We start from the raw sequence: 24677 nt of genomic DNA on the forward strand, positions 1-24677 counted from the left end.
CTGTACTAGCTTAGAGCGGCATTTTAACTTTGTGAATTAAGTTTACAGACATTTAATTTCTTCCTTGCATTTTATGAAAGTTTCTGTTACCTCAATAGATATTTTACATTTGGGAAAAAAAGCCCAAAAACGTCAGCAATAAATCATAGTGCCAGAAATAGCAATTAGGAAAAGAAATTATCAGTTGCTATATTTGTTGACTTCAGACAGTGTTTTCAAAGATAAAATGCAAAGAAAGAGTAAAGAAAAAAAGCTTCACAATACATATTAATACCTGGAAATTTCCTCAAAAAGCTGGAGAAGAGAATGACACACAAACAAAAAAAGCTTCCCTGAGAATTAGGAAGAGAAAGAGGTTCTGTTAGTAAAAGTTTGCCTAATGAGGTTGTGCTACATCTTGAACTAACATACCTGAAAAACAACCTTTAGAAAATTAAAAAGAATTAGCCACTTGGATGTGGAATCAGATAAGCTACCAAGACAACATGCATCACACTACTTTTAGTTGTGCTTGTAATCAGAGAATGTTAGTAGTTCTGCAAGAGAAAGCTATACTGTCCTCCTTTGCCTCAGAGTAGAAGATACATAGGGAAACCCGAGTCGAATCAAAGATGATGTAAGAAATAGTATCTGGCAAAAGAAATGTAAAGCCATGAAGAACAGATGAGTTCTTGTGGTTCTACAGAGTTTGTCACCAGGATAGGGGCTGTTTGCATTGCAACAGGTGTAATAGGAAGGAGTACAGGAAACACTGAGTTTCAGTAGAATTTGTAAAGAACTGAAGTCATTCCTCACTACTGCACATCAGAAGAGGAAGTTGCTATGGAGAAAGTAGGCATTTGAATATGATCAATCTTTTAAGCATTGCTGTATTCGGAACTACAACAGGAATGTGCACTGAATTTGAATAGTAACATAAACAGAAAAACAAACACATAGCTTTTGATTAGAAAGGAGATTACAATAACATGCTGAGGAAAAGCATTCAGTTAAATGCCAACCAGGACACTAATCAACAAAAAAGAATTATTAGAATGGTAGTATTACCAAGACAGACCATCATAAACAGAAAAGGTAAATTTCGTAGTTCAAAGATCAGCTCTGTGGTTTCTGTTTGTACCTGTGCAGTCAAAGAAGAATGAGACTGTAACCACCGAATATGGAAAAGAATCTTTGAAGTATATCTGGGAAAAGCATATTCTGGCTAACAGGTATCTAGTACCAGACTAAGTACAATTAAACCGTGAAGATCTGAGGACTCAAAATGAAAACTACGTAATGGGAAAAGAAAAACCCCTTCTGAAAATATTTTGGATTTCTGAAGTGAAAGACTAAAAGCAAACTTTGCATCTAAAGAACTAGACAAGGTAAAATATGTTAGTATCAGAACGGTAACATAATTTTAGGCTCTCAGGTGAGGACAGATGAATAAAATAAATATGTGTTATGGGATTAATTCTGATTCACTTAAAAAAAAAAAATTAATAAATCACTGCGATTTTTAAAAGTAATATTCTCCACAAACATACACTGAAAATTTTTATTTCTCTAAACAAGAGGTTCATATATGTATAGAGGGGAAGACAGAAAAATATTACTGATTATTGTTTTGTAAAGACTCACAGGTCTGTAAAAGCAAGAGAGAGAGAGCCCCGGTGCGGGGGGGGGGGGAGACGGACACGGACCTCGATTGTTGTCAGCTCGGCACCACTCACTGGGAGTGAGTGAACAAGTTACCTGACTGGGTTTAAACCACGACACTGGGAAAACTTGGGAAGGGGGTGAAAATGCGCTAAAAATGGGGAAAAGGCCTATAGAGGCCTTTTGCTGAGAATGCCTTGAAAATATTTTTGGATACGAAAGACCCCCCGACCTTTTGTTGTTTAATTTCAATGTTCTTGAAAACTGTAGTACAGACATGCTCTCTAAATAAGTAACAGTCCTTTGCTGAAAATTAGTAAACACAATTACTTCCCCCAAAATGAAGAACCAGAATCTTGGATAATATTTTAATCCAGATCAGTAATAAGCAGTGAAGCGGGGAACCCCCCCCCCAAACAAAACCAACAAACTGACTAACTCAGCATAACTACCTCAGATATTAGCGAATGAAGAATGGCTACTTTCCACAAGTTTTGTGATAATGAAATAAGAATTGAGAGACTTGGGTATTTGTTTACCATATAGGGCTCAAGAAATAAAGATTGTCAACTGAGTTATCTTACAGGTTTCCTTAAAAGCATGGCACAGTACTTTCCTTGTTTCATTGAGGAACTTAAACAGAATCATTATTTTTCAAATTTTAGAGGCATTATTTATAACTCCCCAGCTAACACTGAGGAAAAGTAACACAGTAATTTTCTTAAATATACAACCATTTAAATTTATTTATTCTGCTGTATCCTGCAAAAGTTATTAAAATAACACTCATCTGGTTTCAAAAATCCAAGAGACAAGTATCCATTAATAGCACCTTTTACAGCTGGAGGGACAACACAGCAGGGAATAAACCGCAAGAACCTCCTAGAGAAGTTGTTGATGATCAGGCTGGATGAACAGCCAGTGAGGTAGACTGAAAACTGGCTGAATGGCTGGTTCCAGAGGGTGGTGGCACAGCCTATGGGGAGGCCACTAACTAACAGCATATCCCAGGCACTAATACTGTGGTCCAGTCCTGTTTAACATCTTTGTTAAAGATCTGGATGATGGGGTAGAGTGCACCCTCAGGAAGTTTGCTGATGACAAACTGGGAGGAGTGACTGACGCACCAGAGGAACCTCAAAAGGCTGGAGAAATATTTAAGGAACTAATACTGTTAATATAGTATATTCTCATACATCTTTCCTACGTGGTGCAGGTAAATCAGCCTGCAAGGAGTATTACTGTTTTTCGTAAAGATTCTGCAAACCTCAATCAAATGATCCAAAGTTCTGTAAAATACCTAAAAGGCTTGTTCTTTAACTTCAGTTTCCATCAGTATTTTTATAGATCCCCTAGGTCAGACAGAGCAGAAACAGATGGTGCTCTGGAGAACTTTACACTGCATTATCTACAGTATCACAATAAATTAAAAAGTTCTGCAGATATTGAACTTTTGCTTTTAATCTCAATGTCATACTTCTTATTCCAGTAAGTGTCATAATTTTAAGTTATTAGTCACACAGGTGTATAAAAAGAGGCCTAACAACTCAAATCACGTAATGGTAATCCAAAGAATCAGGAGTTGCATTGGTGTGAAATATACATCAGGTTGGTTTTTTTCTTCCCCAATTACAAGTTTTCATCTCAAAGCACAACCACACTTGAACAAGAAAGAGATAACCATATCAGCTTAGAAATGTATCTATTTTATAATTTAAAAAAATCAGTCTGCTTTTTTAAAGTGACATTACAAAGAAAAGTAGCCTTTGGAATTGCACTGATGGCAGCATTAATGTTAGATTCTAGAAGCTTTATAGCTTACTGACATGAATGATAATGACTCTTAGTAGGTGATGCAAGTTAAAGAAACTTCATTAGTTAATGCAATTATTGCAAAAGGACTGCACGAATATAAAACCATTTAATCACAGCACCACTTCTTTCAAGTGCTTACAATGCACAATACGACAAAACAAGGGCATTGGGAAACTTCTAGTTTTAATCACAGATTTAAAATGAATTTTGTTCAGCATCACAGAACAGCCTTCTGTGTACTGGAATTTCAAAGAAGGAAAAATTACACCTACACAGTAAATACCTCATCAAATATGAAGAGGCCTGGCATTTACTTTTAGATACTTATGCAAACTACATGTGGTTTAAACTTAGAAAATAGTGTAATTTGCTTTAAAAAATACTGAAAGAATACTTAACTTACTCTGTTAAAGTTCCACATAAAGAAAAGTATCAACTTCAGTTATATCAATGTAGTGGAGAAAGAGATCTAGGCAGTTGATTTACTCAAGTCTGCAATGAAAACATTCTAGTCTGCAGTGGTACCTTTTTTGAAAGCCAATGGAGATTATTTTATGTAATGGGTCAAAACAGATGTCCTGCACTATGACCCACTTCCCCATAATGGTGTTAAATCTAACAAAGAAGGTTTTTGGTTGGTTTGGTTGTAGATTTTTTTTCTTGGTTTTCTTTTTTTTTTGTTTGTTTATTTTCCCCATTCCTTTCCAGTAAATCTATACTTAAAAGCACATTTTTTTTACAGCTAAAACAGTAACAAAATAATCTTTAAAGCTAGTTGTTCAGATGTGAAGAGACATTACTGAAGATAAACACTGTTGCTGTAATAAAGACTCTGTTACAGGTACTGCAAGATTATTATAAAATCACTGAAAACTTTTGAAATGCTTTCCATGTTTCTCTCTCATATGCTGTGTATGAAGTTCCCTTCAACAGAAATCATGTTTTGCCACTACTACCAAAATTGCCTTAGCAGAAAAGGTATTTTAACAGTTTGCTATGAGAAGATAAAACTCGAATTCCTAATATTTTAGGATCCTTGTCTAGGACTAGAAGAATATATTTCCTAATTCTTAGAATAAAGTTAAGAACAGAAATTTTAACATGAGTAAGTCCGAAGTACAAACAAAAATAATATGAAGATAAATAGTAACTTTAGCTTTATTAATGATAAAAAGTCTTGTTTTAGACTACTAAAACACTCAATCTGCTACAGTACCTCAACTAGCCATGGATACTATATAATTAACTACTTAGGTTACCACCCCATTTTTACCACATATCCTTCAATTTTACAGCCTATTTTTCCATTTTGTTATGCTTCATAAATCCCATTGCTTCTCCCACACTTTTCATCCATTTTTCCTTCTAGGCTGTCTGCAGAAAGAGAATGGTAAACTGGCAGTTTTCATCTGAACATCATCAATCAGGGAAAATAAATGAAGTTTTCTTCACTACGAACTTTTTTAATTAAACTGGAATAGAAACTGTTTCAAGGCTGACAAAATGTAACTGGTTTCTTGTTTGAATGTTGATTCTAAGATTTTGTTAGAATTTTACAAAGGAAAGATTTTTCTGCTACTGTAATCCAGATGCCTGTTAATCAGTCTCTAACAGTGGCCTAGACGATCACAAAAACTGCTGGCACTCTGTCAGAAAGTCATCATTTTTTGTTTCACTGTATTTTGTTTCAGAGCACAGCACTCTACAGTCTTTCCTTCTGTATTACTAATGCATAGCAACATATGTAAAAGCTAAATTTAATTATCTTTTCTATAGTTGGAATGTTACACAAGAAGATAGAAACAAAATTAGTTTAAAAAGCAGGGAAAACTTGCAAAATTATGTAAGATACTTGTTTCTTTGTTCAGTAAATTACTGGGTGATGCTTTGATACCAGAAGATGAACACAAACCAGTAATTCTTAGGATTTAACTTTGGGCTGCTAGTTTCAGTGCTCTAACATATGATTGTTTTTGCAGCATAAACAGAGTCTTCTTCTGTTACAACTTTATTTTTCTCTTGAGGCATTATCTCGAGTGTTCTCTGTTTAAACATATTTATCAGACCTGTACGGGTATCTTACAGAAACAGATGAAAAATATGAGTTTCAAAATATTTAGATGAAACTTCTCTGTATGAAATGAAGTCTTTCCACCATCTCCATATGTTTTTTTCTCTTCCCTTCAAAAGCATTCATTTTTTTTTATAGAATCAGCAATAAACAGAAAAATCATATTTTTTTCATGACATTAAAATGAAGAAGGTAGTCTGAATCTTTTTTAGAGTGTTTCAATAGGTTTCTTTTCTGTCTAAAAGAAGCCATGAAAAAGGTGTTTGTAGAAGATGTATCATCATCTAGTTGGCACTCAGTGGTTGGACTAATATCAAGAATACTGACTGGTAAGACTATAAATCTACTAAGGTAGAACTGTTGTTATCAGCTGTTAGGAGCCGAAAGAGAATACATTTAAACTTGATGAGGATTATTGGTAAAATCTCCTTATAAATATACAGTTTATTAAAAAGGGGCACTTTGAATAAACGCATTTTGAGGGAAAAAAAGCCCCGAAAATCTCCTTCAGCATAATTTATGAGATCAGGCCAGGGCGAAACAGACAAAAAGCTACAAAAGCAGAGGTCAGCTTTTGACTTGTTCATTTAATTTCTGCCAAACTTACTTGGACGAAGTCTTCAAGTCTGACCTGCGCATTTGAAGAAGCTAGATAAGCAGTATTTGCACAGGCAAGCAGAGATATCTAGATGGATGTTTCTATCATACCACAGTCTTGTCAACAGTTAGATTTGTGAATCTTTGAGTTTGAATACTTATGGAAGGCCTGGACTTGCTTCAGAGGTATCCAGTGAATTCTGCCCTGACAGAGACCACTTGGTCAGTGAGGGTGCTTCGAAGAGAGCATACAAAAATCCTGCTTTCAATCTGAGCTGCAGTATTCCTTGACAGGACATTTAGCCACACAGAGTTCAGCTCAGAAAGCTAGACTAGACCTTTTAAAACAAGTTTTGTGGTCCCTGATGGGTTTAGGAGATTTTATTCAGACTTCTGACTGTATTTAGGAAGAAAACGAAACCAAAACCAACTTCACCCAACAATACCCCCCTCAAAAAATGTGTGAACCATACATACACACATCGAAATCTACTATATACACATGTGCATAAGCAAACATACTGACAAAATAAACTGCCCATTTCAAGTACAGTTACAGTTTTATCATAACAAATAAATGAATTTAGGTTCATAAAGTCAGACTAATTTGTTGTCAGGCTGAACTGAAACCCCAAGAGTATTTATTTTTTTTGACTGTTTCCTCTTTACAAAGAATTGTTTTTCCAAGTTTGTATGAATTACATTCCCTTCAAAAATACATTTTTCTTACAACAACTTCAGAGACTGCACGAGTACTAAGAAAAATATTGTTATTTCAACACTGAAGTAGCCATCTTTATGTCACACCAAGTATAACACACCCTGACAGTTCATTGTGCTTGTCAATATAGAAGTTCTTCTGTCTTAAAAAACAATGCATAAAGTTTTACAAAATGTCTAAAAATAAATTCCAAACCCATCCTATTTCTTCTACAAAATATGAGGAAAATAGAATATATATATATCTTCTGTAATATATGAAGAAAAATGCTGAAGTATGACAGCTTCAATTACTTTAATTTAGAATAATGTACATAATTAATTTTGAGGTGGGAAGGCAACATACTAATGTAAAAAAATCTACATATATACATGGGTAAGAGGTTATAATAGAAAAAACAGCATGAAATTATATAATTTCAGGGTTTTTTTCTTAGGTGTACAAGTACTTAAGCTAATTCCTTGTGCTTTTCCACTAAAATGCAGTAGTTATATAAATGCCTACATACTATTTTCCCTATAGCGCTTACGTAGGAGATGGAATTTGTGTGTCTGAATTACCTCCAAATGAAGGACAGATATGCACCTGAATTTCTACATCCTGCATGAATTTTTAAATTGCTGAATTCGGTAACAGTGGTGGAGTTAAAGGCACTCACACTTGTATGGGTGTAAGGCCTGATTTAGATGGTATGCTTTGACAACCATTAGAAGAATATTTTTCTGAAACAAGCAGGTATTCTCAGTTTTGATTCCCATTGAGAATACACATAGAACTCCTCAGCTCAGCAAGTACTGGCCATGCCCAGAAGCAGACATAAGTAGTCTGGGAAATTAATACTACCTTTCAGCTGTTTTGGGATCTCAATGGTTTTGAGAATTTGGAGGTTCCAATTCGATCAGCGCAGGCATCAAGTAAGCATCTTGTATGAATTCAGTTCTATTTGCAATACTCAGAGTAGGTTTACACAAATTGCATAATAAATGAAACAGAAACTGGTAATTACTGTGAAAAGGTTAAAGATAACAGTACAATGATACATTCAAAGCAGCAAGTTAATAGAAAAGTAAATGAGTGCATGTCAAACAGCTGCTCATGCAATGTTACAGCACCTTAAATTTTTTGAGGTTTTACAGTTTCAAATACTTGGCAAATTCATAAACTGAAGATCAAGGAACTGCTTTAACCAATGCATTACTTGTGCTACCTCATTATAGAAAAAAAACTTCCAGCCAAATAAGCACTGTAATTCCAAGCTCTGAATTTTGAAAACTTATCTTTAGAAAATGAAAACTTACTAAAGAAGTGCAAAGCAGCTTACCTGTCTACTCTTCTTCCTAGACCCTATAATGATAGCCTGTTAGTTGAGCTCTATTTTCACAAGAGTAAAAATTCATTATGCTTTAAATAAACATGGTTACCACATTGAACATACAAAAGAAGCAACCTTCTTATGCACCTTTGGTTAACACAAGGATCTAATAGTGATTAGTACTAAAGATTGAAACACTATTTTTTGTGCACATTTGGATAATAGTTAAAATATACTTTTACCTCTCCTGACATGTCGGGTGCCATAGGAATGACTGGCCACAAAGAAGAATAGATTCCAAAAAACACTACCCAAAGTGCTATGCTGCCCCAGATAGCTATATGGCTGAACTGTAAAAAAAAAAACAAACAAAAAACCCAGAAAAATCATCACAGGTGCATTATGACACAGGTGCATTATGACTTTCCTACTTAGTATTTAAAATGCAAATCTGATGTATTGGATGAAATTTCCATGACTTGTATTAATTTAACTCTGTTACTTCAATTAGTTATTTCTTAACACAAAAATCATAGAATCATAGAGTAGTTAGGGGTGGAAAGGACCTCAAGATCATGTAGTTCCAACCCCCCTGCCATGGGCAGGAGCACCACACACTAAACCACGTCACCCAAGCCTCTGTCCAACCTCGCCTTGTACGCTGCCAGGGATGGAGCATTCACAACATTCTTAGGCAACCTGTGCTAGTGGCTCACCACCCTCACAGTAAAGAACTTCTTGCTTATATCTAACCTAAACTTTCTCTATTTAAGTTTAATCCCTTTTCCCCTTGTCCTGTTGCTACAACGATACTTTCAGCAGCAATATTACTGCATTTTAAGCAAACTTAAGCAAAGTTACAATCAGTTCAGAGTAATTTGATTTTTCTAGTTTAAGGATTACTTTTAAGTCTTATCCCAATGTCCTTCTTTTCAATATAAAGCATTACTTTTTGCATGTGGATATTCTTTCCATGCAGTAACCACAGTTTAGTTTGATACTGTGGGGAGGGCTGACAAACTGTGAGGGTGTAGTACAATAAATGAGAAAAAAGAACATAGTTATTCATCACATTTTATAGAACATTTAAGAATATAGAAAAGACATTTGCTTACCAAAGTCCAATATGAGGTCTCTAATCCAGCCTTCAAACACACAGTCAGAACCACAAACTTGAAGAGAGAGAGAGGATTCAGAATTAAGATGAGAATCTTAGCATACGGAGTTCATTAGTTTGGTTGAACTTCCAGGAGAACAGAAGAAAAAGTTCAATGATTTTCATACTTCATGTTTACTTGCACAAATGCAATAAGGGAAAATATAATCAATCTCTTAAATTTAAATGTGATTTCCTTAATAATATTCAACAAAGTACTATGTGTGTCCATGCACCTAGCTCCTTTTATGGAGCAGTCTCTGAAAACATCATGTTGTTGTCCCGTAGGACATGCTCCATTTTAGTTTAGATGAGCAGTAGGAGAAAATTTATAATTTCACAGCAAGGACTAGTTGATTCAGGAAAATCTCCTTCCTTTGAAATTCAAACAAACAAAAATTCTTAGCAAAGAAATAGTTATTAAACTTTGTAAATCACATGTAAATATGTATCGCAAGTTCTGCTTTATGTGCAATCTGAAGAACATGAGGCTGAAAGACTGAGTCAAAAAGACCAAGCTCCAATGGTTACAGCTATAGTTTAAACTCTAGTTTGTTGTCCAGGTTGGCAGCAATGATGTACATGAATTTATCTGTGGCTGAACTTCAAGAAGATTTAGAATTCAGAAATTTACTTCAATCGGAAGCTGAAAATAACTGGTTAAATATAAATGACAATGTCTGTGCACTATGTCTGGTGCACAGAAAGATACAAATCCTGCCAGAAAGCTTTCACTCTAGTTCTGTGTGTATACTTTTAATTCTGGAAGCTCCTATTTCAACTATTGCTGCATTATTAAGAACAAAGAAAGAAACAAAAAAACACAAAAAAATCACAGTGCCACAACTTCCTTATATAAAACGTGTGAAATCTAATGAGAAGAAAAAGGGCCATGATGAGTGTTATAATTTACTTAGTCTAACCATTTCTGGTGCTATATTTGGATAAATGAAATAAAGTAATTATGGCTAAAAAAGTACTCATCTGGTAATGCCTGCTTGCTACTGTTGTGTTGGTCATAAGAAAGAAAACATCCTTTAAGATCATGTCAGGAATTCTTATTGCATAGACAGAGTATACACAAAACAAACATTGCATGTCTCTATAAAAGGAGATAGACACTGTGTGAATATACACCCTCCCTGCATCTTAACCAACACCCCTAACAAAGTTACCAACTATACACAACAGTTTCCTCAAGAATGTGGGTTTTATTGCTCCCTCTCCCCCACCTTGATCCAACCTAACAGTAGCTCACTAAATCCTACCCAGGAAACAAGAAATCAAACTGGTATTTTGTATAAGGCACTGAGCTTCTTTAAAAAGACCTCTCAAGAACAGTCATACAAATATTTTCATAGCACTCCTATTTGAAATTTATGGTTTAAGAAATAATTCCAGGACATGATATGAATTCCATGCACATTCCTGACCTCCTCTGTGGATCCAAAGAAATTATACTTATTTCTGAATTCCTTTGCTACTGATTTTTGCCCAACTGATAAATGTGGACTTCTTAAAACCAGATTAAAAGCTGTGGGAAGAATGAGAAGTACCTCAGCCTTATGATTTTGATATTTTAAAACGATGTCTGACAAATGTCAGTGCAGATACACTGCACAAGCACAGATATTTTTAGTCTTTAATTCTCCTTTCTGCTCCCCCAATTGTGAAACTCTCTCAGATCTTCATGTGTTTTCCAGACCTCCCTGAATTCCTGTGCAAGAGGAGGAATACATCAACTGCAACCTCCACCTCTCCCTAGATTTTCAATCTGAAGTGGATAATCTGGAAAACAAATGAAAAAGCAGGTTGTCTGGACTTAAAATTGTGAAAAGATGATTTCTTGGGGATTCTTTGCCATTCTGCAGGTTAATAGCAAGCAATTAGCCTCTGGAAATGGTGCAGTTTCAGCTCTCCTAGTTGAAAACCAGTTGCAGAAGGTGACAGAAAAATTACACTGACTTTTATTTTAGCATTTATGGATATGCTTTTCAAAAAGTAATGAGTAGCTCCAGACTACTATACTGAAAGTATCAGAAATTAATTTCTGAAGGTGGTGGAAAATATAATATTGCTACAAATGTGAAAATGCAAGCTTTTATGTTTATGTTTTATGTTTATCAACTGATGTCACAGATGATACTTGGATTTTCTGCAGTACTGTAAGATTTCTAGACTTATCCATTGATAGGTTACAATCTAAACAACAGCATTATTTCAAATGCTCAGTTTCAAAAGACCTAGTCTAATCCAGTAAACCCCTATCATAATATATGTAACTTGTTTTCTCCTGGTGTCAAGCTTTGCTTTTGGAAAGAAGCACAGAGCAAAGTGATTTGGGCAGATGAAGTTCTGAGTTTGTTTCAGGAAAGAACACCAGCTGTGATTGCAGTATGTTGAATAGTTGGGTTTAACAAGGGAACAGTGCTAACTCACTCTACAGAATGATGGCCAATACAAAGAATACTTTTAGAGCAATCAAGGAAAGCAGATGCCATCATAAAACCAGGCTTAGGTGATAGGATAGGTAAAGTTACGCAACTCATGTATACATACATAAAACTCATAAAATAAACTTCTGCTGAATTGAGCAACACTGCAACTTCTAAGTACATAGATCAGCGAAATTAGGATTAAAGTAAGGTGAAAACCTGGTCCTTAGAGTACCTCTTCTCAAGAAGAACATGTTTTACTTACAGCAACAGGTGGTTCTGGTAGATACTCTTATGAAGTACTTATCAATATTGGGGAATGCTGTGACACTCAGATAAATGCTGACTTCTAAACACTGCTCCGTGTTATGAGATCATAATACAAATAGACCCATGTCAGTTGAACTGCTTCTGTCATGACTGAGCTATGACAATGACTGTGACCTTACATCTTAATTTTGTTAAGACGTGCACAGAAAACACCCAGAATATTCCACCCATCCCTAATGGAGATCAGTTCATCATATGATAGATTGCATGATCATATGCAACTACTGCTGACAAAACATGCTAGGCTTGCCTTTTGGAACACGGAAAGGGAAGTGTAGAGAAAATAAACTTTTAAGAGATTGTGTGAACAAAGAAAGTGTGCCCAAAAGAACCAGTTTAAAGGCCAAGTACTGACTGGCAGAAGAAACATTTTATTTTAGCTGGCACAGAAGCAGGAAATACATAGAAAGGGCTGTGTTTACTCGGTCTTTTATGCTCTTCAACCTTTCTGGTCAGCTGTCCAATATTCAAAATGTTCTCTGATATGTAGATGTTGACAGTAGTTACATTCTCAGAGGACTATTTCTAGAACATTTTCCTTTTATCTATGTTATGATATCTCCCTATTCCCTAAGGAAAGATTTTTGCAAGAATTATTTGTACTGAAAAACAGATCTTCAGCTTCATTAATTTATTCTAGGACATAAAAGATTAAAAGAACAAAACAAACCAATAATGACTAATATTTCTGAGAATAACAGATTACTGTCAGGTGTGGGTCAAGTAGGTGTCATTTTGGCAGTCTTGTTGTCTCTGAAGAGACATCCCACAAACCTTGGTTCCATGTGGCTCTAATTCCTCTTTCAAAGCCCCATGATAAATTAAGAAAGGGAGGACAGAACTGTATCTTCATAAATCCACAAACCAGTTCTAGTAAAGGATAGGTGTATCTTCTGCATTTTTATTGCTTTGTCATTATTTTATATGCTTTGTTTAAAAACTGGAATTAGAATACAAAATGTACTTCAAAGCTTCTCAAGGAGTCATTCAAGAGCTATTTCCTACTCTTAAGGTACTGCAATGAATCAAGTTTTCTCTGTAGAGAATTATAAATAAAAATAAACCCACAACACTTTAATAGTTAAAGATAGAGCCAATATAGATAGACAATAGAGCACCACATAACTATAGGAAGACTTACAGTGTATACAGTGTTTCCCAGGAGCAGGTAATCTGAAGTTTTGCCATTGCCGAATACAGTACCTGGAGAAGGAAATAGCGATAAAAACATTTAAGCACTCAATTGCAGTCCCTGTATATAAAATCTTTTTGGTACAACAGAGATGGCAGCATCTCTAGGGGGTGCTAACACAAGATTCCACCTTGAACTCTATTGAACAGTAGAGAACTATGACTTTCGTAATTTTTAATCCCTTAAAATGTTCAGTGACTTCAGAAATTATGCTAGAAATAGGAGCTTTTTGTAACATCATATACAAAATGAGTAATATTTTATTTGGCAATAATTTAGAGCAACTTTTACAATCAGAGATACAGTATCATACCTTCAGAACAATATGAAATATAATCACTGCAGTGCACATTGATTGTAGCATGTAAGTAAACACAAAGGTTAGAGAATCAGATTTTCACTGATTCTGGATATTTCTGGTATAGAAATTTATCTTTGCTCTTATCCAAATTTCTACAGAATATGCTCAATTTTAAAACTTGAGATGCTTGCTATGAGTAACATTTTCAAAATTTACCCAACAAATCTGTGGCTTCTTATAAATATATATCCATTTTACACACATGGGTACACACACAGCATTTACACAAAGAGTCAGTGCCCTAAAGAGATGTGTTTGCATAAAATGCACGTCTACTGTAGTTCTTAAATTCAGAATTCTGAAGCAGTGCATTTAGGCTTGTTTGACAAAACTTATTTCATGACTACTGCTAGAGCAGAGGCTTTCCTGATCCCAGTTCTATGGAAGTTCCTGGCAGACTTGGGACAACACACAACTAAACTACACAGAGGGAATTTCTCATTCTCAATTAGAAGTAATGAGCTTGCTAAATTTTCACATACTCAGTTTAGAAATGCTTTTAGCACTTAAGATTGTTCATATACTGCAACTAAACCAGGACACATATTCTGTTGTAGCAGTTCTAATCACTGGGATACTCTTTTTACTGCCATCATATAAAAATATATCAAGGTACTGTGCATGCACTAGGGAAAAATAAAAGTACAAGACCAAAAAAAAAAAAAAAAATGGAAAGAAAAGAAAAATAAAAGAAGAAGAATAAGAAACCCTGCTAATACTGAGACAGCATAGGAAAGGCTGTTTTTCAAAAGGTGTGTTGGGGAAAGAATAATAAAGGTGTTTGTTCTTTTCCAACCTTCATATCACCTTTACAATGAAATTAATTTTAGTCATGGATCAAGACTGTTCCTTCTAAAAAGCTTTTCAGGACCTGTGAGGCCAGTTATCACACACGCACAAAAAAATCTATGTATTGATGATTGCCTCTTCTGGAAGAGAGCAGGTGGAAGTTCATACAAATAGTCCTCCTTAACCAGCTGTCTCGCATTACACAATGAGGAGCTCACAATGGCTGCCTCCTTTGCTCTAGTGATACTGGTTGCATTCCTGGCGCTTCCCTGATTTAACTTTCTTCCTGGACAGACTAGCACATCACAAAGGACTACAAGAGTTCTAGAAGTCTGAAAACACAGCTGAGACTGTGGTTCATTTTAAAGGTTAGAAAAGAAGCAGCAGTTGTACACAAAAGTTTTGCTTCTGCCATTTACTGTCATGTTGACAAAGTTGTATCAGAAGAAGCCTTTGTAAAAATTTAGGTCCTTGTTGCCTTTCAAATACACATGACAGTCCATAATGTACAAAGACTAGTTTTGTGTAGTGTTGTTCCAGAACATGGAGCAAGCTCTGACAAACAATTGCTACAACTCTATACCTATTCTCTGATTGCGTATTTCTTGGTACACTCTACTACAAAGCATGCAGTTTGAAATTTTCCACTTAGAGACAAGAAAGAGGTGAGACTACGTTGTAACTCAGACTAAATTGTAAACAGGAGAAAATACTCAAAAGAAAATCATAGAATGAGAGCTCAGACATTTTAATGATCTTCAAGATCTGATTATCAATATCAAATTGAGTAGGTATTCTAATAAATACCTGCTCAAACTTGCACTCCACTGCTTTACGATATATACATAACAGTAAAAGCATAATGAGGATAAAACAGAGGAACAGGCAGGCAGATAAGTCTGTTCCCATCACATGTGCTGGGACTCAGCACCCATATGAACTCTTACACACGAAGCTGAACTACCCCCCATTCTTCCCATTCCTCCTTTTATGTCTCAGGATTCTCTTTGGGCCTGTTTGCTAAGGTAGAGATCTGTTCTCAGAAATTCCTCTCTCTGGTAGATCTCTCTGGCACTCACCAGCCCCTCCAAACTAATAGCATTATTTCCTTTTCCTCTTCACATGCACAGACATCAGATTTAATTAACAGCAGCTCCCATCCTATGCTCATCTCCCCTTCATGCAGAACTTTGCACCAGCTGGACCCATAGCAGGTTCTGGTTACACCACCCATCAACTACACTATCTCCAGGTCCCAGTTCTGCTCCCTTACTCACCTGGCCTTTCTCTGAGAATGAAAGAGGAAGACAAGGCAATTTGTTCAGACATGTAGAGGCCACTTGCCAGCAGGTCAGTTCTAGCCCAGGGGCTTTGAGCTGAAGAGGCCTGTGCTACACTGCTCTCACAACTGATCATGCAAGTTATCTCAGCTTTGCCATTCACACATGAACTCTATTCTGCATCATCACATAGAATCATAGAATGGTTAGGGTTGGAAAGGACCTTAAGATCATCTAGTTCCAACCCCCCTGCCATGGGTAGGGACACCTCACACTAAACCATCTCACCCAAGGCTTCGTTCAACCTGGTCTTGAACAGTGCCAGGGATGGAGCATTCACAACCTCCCTTGGCAACCTATGCCAGTGTCTCACCACCCTAACAGGAAAGAATTTCCTCCTTATATCCAATCTAAACTTCCCCTGTTTAAACGCTTCTCCACTGTGTAGAATCATAGAAAGGGTTGGAAAGGACCTTAAGATCGTCAAGTTCCAACACACCTGCCATGGGCAGGGACACCTCACACTAAACCATCTCACCCAAGGCTCTGTCCAACGTGGCCTTCAACACCACCAGGGATGGAGCAGTCACAACTTCCCTGGGAAACCCATTCCAGTGCCTCACCACACAGTAAAGAACTTCCTCCTTATATCCAATCTAAACTTCCCCTGTTTAAGTTTTAACCCATTACCCCTTGTCCTATCACTACAGTCCCTAGTGAAGAGTCCCTCCCCAGCACCCCTATAGGCCCCCTATTAGATACTGGAAGGCTGCTATGAGGTCTCCACACAGCTTTCTTCTTCTTCAGGCTGGACAGGCCCAACTTTCTCAACCACTTGGCATGGTTAAACTTCATGAGGTTGGCATCAGCCCACCTCACAAGTGTGTCAAGGTCCCTCTGGATGGCATTCCTTCCCTCCAGCATATCAACCGAACCACACAGCTTGGTGTCATCAGCAAACTTGGTGAGGGCGTAATCAATCCCACTGTCCATGTCAGTGATGAAGATGTTGAACAAGACCGGTCCCAACACTGATCCCTGAGGGACACCACTTGTTACTGGTCTCCAGTCGGACACTGAGCCATTGACCACAACTCTTTGTGTGCGGCCATCCAGCCAGTTCTTTATCCACTGAGTGGTCCATCCATCAAATTGGTGTCTCTCCAATTTAGAGACAAGGATGTCGTGTGGGACGCTTTGCACAAGTCCAGGTAGATGACATCAGCTGCTCTACCCCTGTCCATCAGTTCCGTAGCCCCATTACAGAAGGCTACCAAATTGGTCAGGCAGGATTTCCCCTTAGTGAAGCCATGCTGGCTGTCACCAACCACCTTGTTGTTTTTCATGTGCCTTAGCATGCCTTCCAGGAGAATCTGCTCCAAGATTTTGCCAGGCACAGAGGTGAGACTGACTGGTCTGTAATTCCCCAAGTCATCCATTTTCCCCTTTTTGAAAATGAGGGTTATATTACCTTTTTCTAGTTGTTGGGAACTTCACCTGACTGCCATGATTTTTCAAGTATGATGGCCAGCAGCTTAGCAACTTCATTCGCCAGCTCCTTCATGACCCACAGATGGATTTCATGAGGTCCCATGTACTTGTACACATTCAGCTTTTTAAGACGGTCTCGAAGCAGATCCTCTCCTACAGTAGGTCTAGGGTCTTCATTCTCACAGTCACTGTGTCTGACTTCCAAGTCAAAGAAGTCATTATGAACCTTAGCCTTCTCCAAATCCAGGGTAGCCAGTGCTCCCGATAGCTGCCAGAGATGGCCCATGTTGTCCCTAGACTGTCTTTTATTTGCAATGTACCTGTAGAATCCCTTCCTGTTATCCTTAACATCCCCAGCCAAGTTGAATTCTAACTGGGCCTTAGCTTTCCTAACCTAGTCCCTAGCTTCCCAGACAGCATCCCTGTATTTTTCCCAGGGCACCTGTCCTTACTTCCACCTTTTATAAGCCTCTTTTTTCCCCTCTAAGTTTCCTCAGCAGCTCCATATCCATTCAAGGAGGTCTCCTGGCCCTCCTGCTGTACTTCCTTCTAGTTGGGATGCAACATTCTTGAGCTTGTAGCAGGTGATCCTTCAATATCAACCAACAGTCATGGGCCCCCCTGCCCTCTAGGGCTATATCTCATGGAACCTTACTAAGCAGGTTCCTGAAGAGGTCAAGGTCTGCTCTCTAAATGTGCAATGCATAAATCTCTCACATGGACTGGTAACAGCTTTGAACAGACATTTTGGTTTGGATTTAGTTTTAGAGTATGCATTGACATTTTGGGACATCCTTCCTCCTGGTCTGTCTAAACCTCTCTAATGCAAACTACTGCCACTGAGCTCACTCAAATCCAGTGTGAGAGTGGCCTCTCAGAGAAAACAGCCTGCTACCTAATTCCCTTTACCCATCAGAAGTCACTGAGCATAAAATACTCTGCAACAAGTCTTCCCCTTAACCTTTTTGAGCACAAACAGCTGTGACCATATCATTATCTAGTCTCAGCAGTTAGAAAATGTTCATAGGAGTATTTCTATCTTATATGCTGGGTCAGACTGCCAGGTTGTTTCAGGGAAACTGAGCAGACTATTAGTTTTACAGAAAAGCTGCAGCCCCCACAACACTGCCACAAACTGGAAGCAGTGCTTTAAAGTTTTGTCTAATTAACACAGCTTTCCTCCCAACCATTTCCTTCTGTAGCTCAGGGGCATACACAACAGTTGAACTAGAAGAGTGATGAGACTGAGCTGTCCAAGATGTCCCAGTTTCCTCTGCCACAAGCCAACTTACACAGAGGTAAACTAATGGGTTAGTATGCCCTTTAAGTAACAGGAGAAAAGGTCAGCAATAAAAGTTTACAAAATGTAAATAAAATAAAAATAAAAAAAGTTTACAAAATGTAAGAGATAATGCAAGTGACAGCAGTAATTTAGGATCTTGTAGGTATTTATCATGGCAGTGTATTATATACAAAACCTAGCATAATTAAATAGCAATCTCTTTATCTCCATCTTGCTTCAGTTTGCTTAAAACCCATTCATATAGTTTAATGTATATGTACATAATATTACTCCTACTTTTCAACAGATTAAAAAAACCCCACATTAAATATACTGCACTTACTCTAGTTCTAGAAATAGTATCTTGAAATTTAACCACACAAACCTGTTAGCATTCATAAAGTTTTATTAAGAACAAAGAAGGTATTAAGGTATTTCATACCTTTCAACACTTATATTTTTATTTTTTGTAAGACTTACCATGCTGGAGGGCTTTTAGTGGAAACCAGAACAGAATGAATGAGTGGAAGAGGCCATTTAAACAATGAAACCAGAAAACCTAAGGGAAAACAGAAAATCCATGAGAACCATTTGCAATAAACTAGCTCTGTGAACCCTGACCTTCCTTTTTATCTGTGTGCTGGAGTCACAAAATGTGTTTTTGTCAGGCCAACACTGTGAAGTAATATAACTGACAGGCACTTTCTGCCTCTTAGCTCTTCATGGGTCATTTGTTTATTTTTATGCTTTGAAAAAAAAAAAAAAGTGTGTATTATCTCCTTCTTTTAATTTCAAATCATAAGGGAAATTAAAAAGTATACATATGGGAATATCATCAGAAAAATTAAACTAAACCAGACAACTGGAACGATTGCTGCATTCTAGGTAGAGACTTAAAAAGGAATCTAGCTTTCACAATTTACATTTTGAGTAACAAGAAATTTTGATGGCAGAACAATCAAAACCTGAGTTTTACATATATCCATCTACATACTTCCACATACAAACAAATTAAAAAAGGACAAATAAAAGTATCTTTTTGGATGCCTCCTTAGATGCTACATTCCTGAAGTACATAGCTTCATCAAAATAAACTTCCTTTAATGTATTTGCTAAATAATTCACATTTTACTTTTATTTTCATTTGTAAAACATGCTTTCTACGAAGAACAGTATTAAGGATAAACAAGCTACTGATGCTTTCCATAATATATTGTATAAAAACATAGAAAGACTTAAATAAAAAATATGTAACTGATTTCCTGTGGTATAGCAATCACGTTTTTTCATTAACAACTCTTCTGGCTATCACAGCCTTTATTGTAACTAACTGACTGATGCGCATTATGAGTGTTAAGGTGCTCAAACAATTGAAATGAAGTTGCCTGCCTCGCATTTTCCACAATGTCTCCAAGTCTTTTGTTTGATTATACAACTACACTAGGTTGTATGATCCAATTTACACTCCAATACTTTGCACATTTGAACTTGTGCTACTCATTAACCTTTGTCTCTCTTTCTTGCTCTGTCATTACCAGAAGTTTTTATTTGACAGAAAGCACAGGTGGGTGCAAGAAAAATTAGTTCTACTTTTCCATTTTCCTGACCAATTCTTATTTGTCACATGCTAATCCTTTAACCTCTGTCATGACCTTATAACCTTTGATCCCTTTTACCATAACAAACATCTGCATCAACATTCAAGGCAGTAATGTTTCCAAATCTTTAACACCAACTATTCAACTTATAAAGGTGGGAATTTTGTAGCTGGGAAGTTTGTAGATGTTTACTCATAGAAGTGTTGTACGTGAATAGCCACAGAATTTCCAATGAAGTTAACAATACACTGGTACAATAATAAAAATAATAAGGCTTATTTAAAAGCAGGAGAAAAATCCAACAATTGTAACTCATGACTTAGATTATTTATTAAAGTCACAACACAAAAGTGGCTCTATTAATGGACTCTAAAAAGTCTGACATTTGTAAAGCATTCACTGCGACACATGAAACTATTTTCCCTAGTTTCCTTACAACTTTCAGGTTTGTTTTTTGTAGGTGAAGCAATGAAGTGCAGAAGTAGAAAAATCTCATACGCTTCAGTGAACATAGATAGTTTAGACAAATAATTCTATATAGATAAGGGTATTCCAGTTTTACAGAACAAGCGGCACAGATATAAGAGCTAAGCATGCTGTATCGGCTTTACACGTCTACTTACAGAGCAAGAATTGTTAATTCAATGACAGACTGAAAATATCCAAGTTCAACATACAATGATATTACTTGAAATGTCTGAATTATATTTAGAAAAATCAAATATAAACTCTCATGAATGCCACAGTATTCATGAAATGGAACTTATTCAGGGATAAGTTTAATTTAAATTTTTTAAGAGATTACTTATGGAATACGTCCATAGAAACTGCTTATATATTTAATATATAAAAGTGTCCTATATTCTTTTACTACTTCTTGTGCTAGTATCTCCAAAATGTTGTCCATTTCCCACTAAAAGTAGCCTTGGATACCTTTTGATCTACTCTGACACATTCTTAACTGACTCGAAGTATTTTTTCCTAAAACTCAAATTAAACCATAAAATCACAACTCCAAATTGACAAAGAATAGTACCAAGTCACTCCTTCTACAAATCTAATGACAGTTCTTATTGTCCTCTGCAACACTTCTCCACAGGCTTCAGTAATCCATTTCCATATAACAGTACAAACACATACAGCCCAGCAACAGAGAGGTCTAATCGCTTCTGCCTATAGAAGACAGCTTTATTACCAGCAGAGGAAAAGAAATAAGGGCTGAGGAAAAAAAATGCTTACTGTCCACTTCCATGCTTGCTAAAAATGAATAAATATGATTTGTACCATGCATAGACTCACGGACAACTAGAAAGAGTAGTCATAAAAATGCCCTCCGTTTTAAAATATGAGCAGTCTAGTACAGAAAGAGTAACAATACTGAATTCCTATTAATTTCTGCTTTAATTATATTTGACTTTTTTTTTTTTTTAAACATACCTTAGTATTGAAGTCCAGTGCATTTTGGGAAGTCTTGTATAACTCAGGATATTTCAGCATATTTTCTTTTCGGCAGGATCTCTCAAATATACCAAGAGTTAGTGGAGGCATTGCTGTAAACATCTAATAGTTGGATTGAAACAAACAAAAACATACTGCAAAACTTTAGAAGACTTGCTTAAAGATTACTTACTCAAGAAACTTTCATGTTTATGGTTGAAAATAATTGAAACCACACAAATCATCTTACCACATTGTAAAGACCTATACACCATCTTTCAAAAAGAATTTGTCCAGAAAATCCATTTACAAATGCAAACCAGACCTGAAAAAGATACGAGTCACATATTACTTAGATATCTTGCAAGGTATGATAAATACATTTTTCTTCAGCTTCACAAAAAAAAAAAAAAGGTATCCCTAAAACACATTTACAATGCAATTGAAAGTGTTCTGGTTTAAATCTATGCAAGGAAAAAAAAAAACAACCCAACCAATTTGCATTCAAGACCAGATAATGGACAATCTAGTCAAATATATGAGCAATTCCACCTAAATATAAAAATATTTAAAGGAAGTAGCTATTTTCAGAAGAAATGTCATATTCTGTAAGTATTTAAGAGTGATTTAAACTCACTGCATTTATACTGTACTTAATTCATGATGAAATGAAAATGGTCTGAGAAATATGGTGTGTGTGTGTGATCCAACACATAAGAAGCAGTCATTTTACCATTAGCAAATCTCCTAACTAATAGAATTCATACAGTAAAAGTTGCAGTTTTAAACTGAAAAATGTACCAATATTCCTTTCTCATACATGAAACTCATGAAAGGGTAAGGCTTTACCACTAAATCAACTACTTCTTTAAAAAACACTAACTCAACTACAGAGTACATTAGAGAGGCAACTGGATATTTATCTCTTTCACTGCCTAAGTTTTATCACTTTTTGCTAAAAAGTTAAAAAAAAAAATTGGAAAGCCACAATAACACATTTTCTTAGGTCTTTTATAAAAGCATGTAGCATGGCTTTCTCCTATTTCTTCATTTGTCTCTTATTTCAATGACAAAGTGGAGAAGCAGCATATCTGATGAATCTTTATTAACAAGTTACACAGAAACTGTATATTGCCTATGACAAAACATAAACTGAAAGCTGACAGAAGTGAGGATCATCTGAACAACATTCTACTCAATTTAAGACTCATGTTTTTCAAGTGAATTCTTAGTTGCTGCTTTGCAGAGACTTTCCTGCAGCTCATATTTCGTTTGACTTTACCATGGAAGCATGAATTGCTACAATCATAATATATGTCTACCAGTATGTATGTACTCAGGCTGGCCTCCAGGTGACCAGACTTTATGGCGAAACTCAAATTTTTTTAACGTATGGTGGAATGTCTGAACATGTTTGTAAGTACTTTGAGATGGCAAAAAATCCTGAAATTAATAACAATTTACATTAAAAATGAGAAGTAAAATCCAGCTCAAAAACTGCTATTTGTTTAACCAATAAATGAAAACTAAACAGATTTTTTTTTGGTGGCTAATTATTGCACACAAGGTCATGAATGTTAGAGGTTCTGATACAGAGATACAGAATTTACTGAATTTTCTGAAATCTTATAATGTTAATTTTATTTACTTGGGTTAACCAGTATTTTCTGACCTTTCACTCTATTCACACTGAAAAGACAATAGAATTAATTTATGCCAGTAGAGTCAGGTTTTTATAAGCTCTTGTCTATTTTGATTTTTGACTTTTGCAACAGTAGTTATCATTTAACCATGATGAATTTAGCAGACATTCATTAGCAGCAGTTTCTCAGTTGCTGAGTATGAAGGAACGAGATGAGTGCATAATCAGTTTTTCACTGCTGAACACATAATCATGTACTCAACATCAGCACAGTTTTTTGGCTGCTTTAGAACTAAGCTAAGTATGTGAACCTAATCCAGGGTCACCTAATCCATCATCACTGCTTGTATACAAGTTGTGGTCCTCAACTGCCATCTCTCTTTTCAACCTTCTCACTATACATAGGTCCTACGTTACTTTATTCCCAACCTAGGAAGATTGTTAGGAAGACAGCTCTAGAGAGAGGAGTGGAAGAATAGATATTATTACGATTTACCTCCCTCTTCCTTTGTTGTTTTTTTTTTTTTATCAAATACTGAAGTAAATTTTCGAATTCTTACTTTGAAAGAGTTAGGGTGGTGGAAAAGGGTATTTTCAGAAGAGATTACGTGATTCAGTACCTGGGCATAAATATATGTGCACCTCATTACTGGTAATTTTAGACAGTTTAACAGAAGTACTGCTTTCCAGGAAGAAAATAAGACACATCGCAAGTAGATGTATAATTGACCCTTCATAACCAAGGAGCATACAAACCAACATTAACTTTCTGTTGTGATTTAACTAGCAGTCAAAATGTTACGAAACTCTCATTTAAAAAGAAAGGACCAAATATATTTACTGGATTTATTCCACATGCTCACTGCTCTTAAAGATAAGTGATGTTAAGCAACACTTGAAAATATTTTGGAGTCACTTTTATAAATAAATGAAAGTATTTAAGAAAAAAATTCATTTACAATGGAATGGCATATATAAAATCGCTCCCAAGCCTTTTATTCCTTAAAAAGCATGTTGCTTTCAGTTTTAGTTTGTACAGAACTTAAGCGTTAACATTTTTCAAGCTATTTAAACTGAAACCAGTTTTACTGTAGAACTGTAAAGAAATGCTTTAAGGCATAACATTAACTTCCTTAAACACTAGCATTTACTTTCTTCTAAAGAAACCATGCAAGGTACAAGCATTTTAGGTCAGTTTAGTGTAATAAGGGACTGGAACTTATGTCGGTCAGAGCTCTAGATCCAAGCCAAGAAGAAATGAAATTTGGTAGCACCCCTGGATTCTAAAGTTCTTGTTGAATCTATCAAAAACTGGTTGGGAAGAGGAACTTTTTAATGTGGCTGAAACACTGTGCCCTCTGTAGGAGAAACACTACTATTTAGTGGAATACCAGACATACTGCTTAAAGACACAGAGCATCTTTTAGTATCTAAACAGAGACATGGATTTTCTGTTGTTTACAATAGATAGTTTTTGAATGTTCACATTAAGAACACCAATGGCTCAAAAATAACTGGCAGATGTAG

The 24677-nt window shown here is 36.0% G+C and overlaps 1 protein-coding gene across 6 annotated transcripts in view; it reads right to left on the reverse strand.

Annotated features, from left to right (window-relative positions):
* The window catches only part of ATP8A1 (ATPase phospholipid transporting 8A1), a 114127-nt gene that overhangs the window by 15689 nt on the left and 73761 nt on the right, over nt 1-24677 (reverse strand). For all 6 annotated transcript variants that reach the window (XM_061471686.1, XM_061471703.1, XM_061471696.1 and 3 more), the window contains 6 exons: nt 21759-21833; nt 21509-21631; nt 18954-19032; nt 13220-13281; nt 9273-9329; nt 8400-8507 (listed from right to left, as the gene is read on the reverse strand). In XM_061471686.1, coding sequence (XP_061327670.1) covers nt 8400-8507; nt 9273-9329; nt 13220-13281; nt 18954-19032; nt 21509-21631; nt 21759-21833 — 504 coding nt within the window. The remainder of the gene's footprint in view (nt 1-8399; nt 8508-9272; nt 9330-13219; nt 13282-18953; nt 19033-21508; nt 21632-21758; nt 21834-24677) is intronic.

This window comes from Pezoporus flaviventris, unplaced genomic scaffold (genome assembly GCF_033815535.1).
Source record: "Pezoporus flaviventris isolate CSIRO_AGI_PZ_B2104156 unplaced genomic scaffold, CSIRO_AGI_Pfla_v1 ptg000002l, whole genome shotgun sequence".
NCBI classification, from domain to species: domain Eukaryota; kingdom Metazoa; phylum Chordata; class Aves; order Psittaciformes; family Psittacidae; genus Pezoporus; species Pezoporus flaviventris.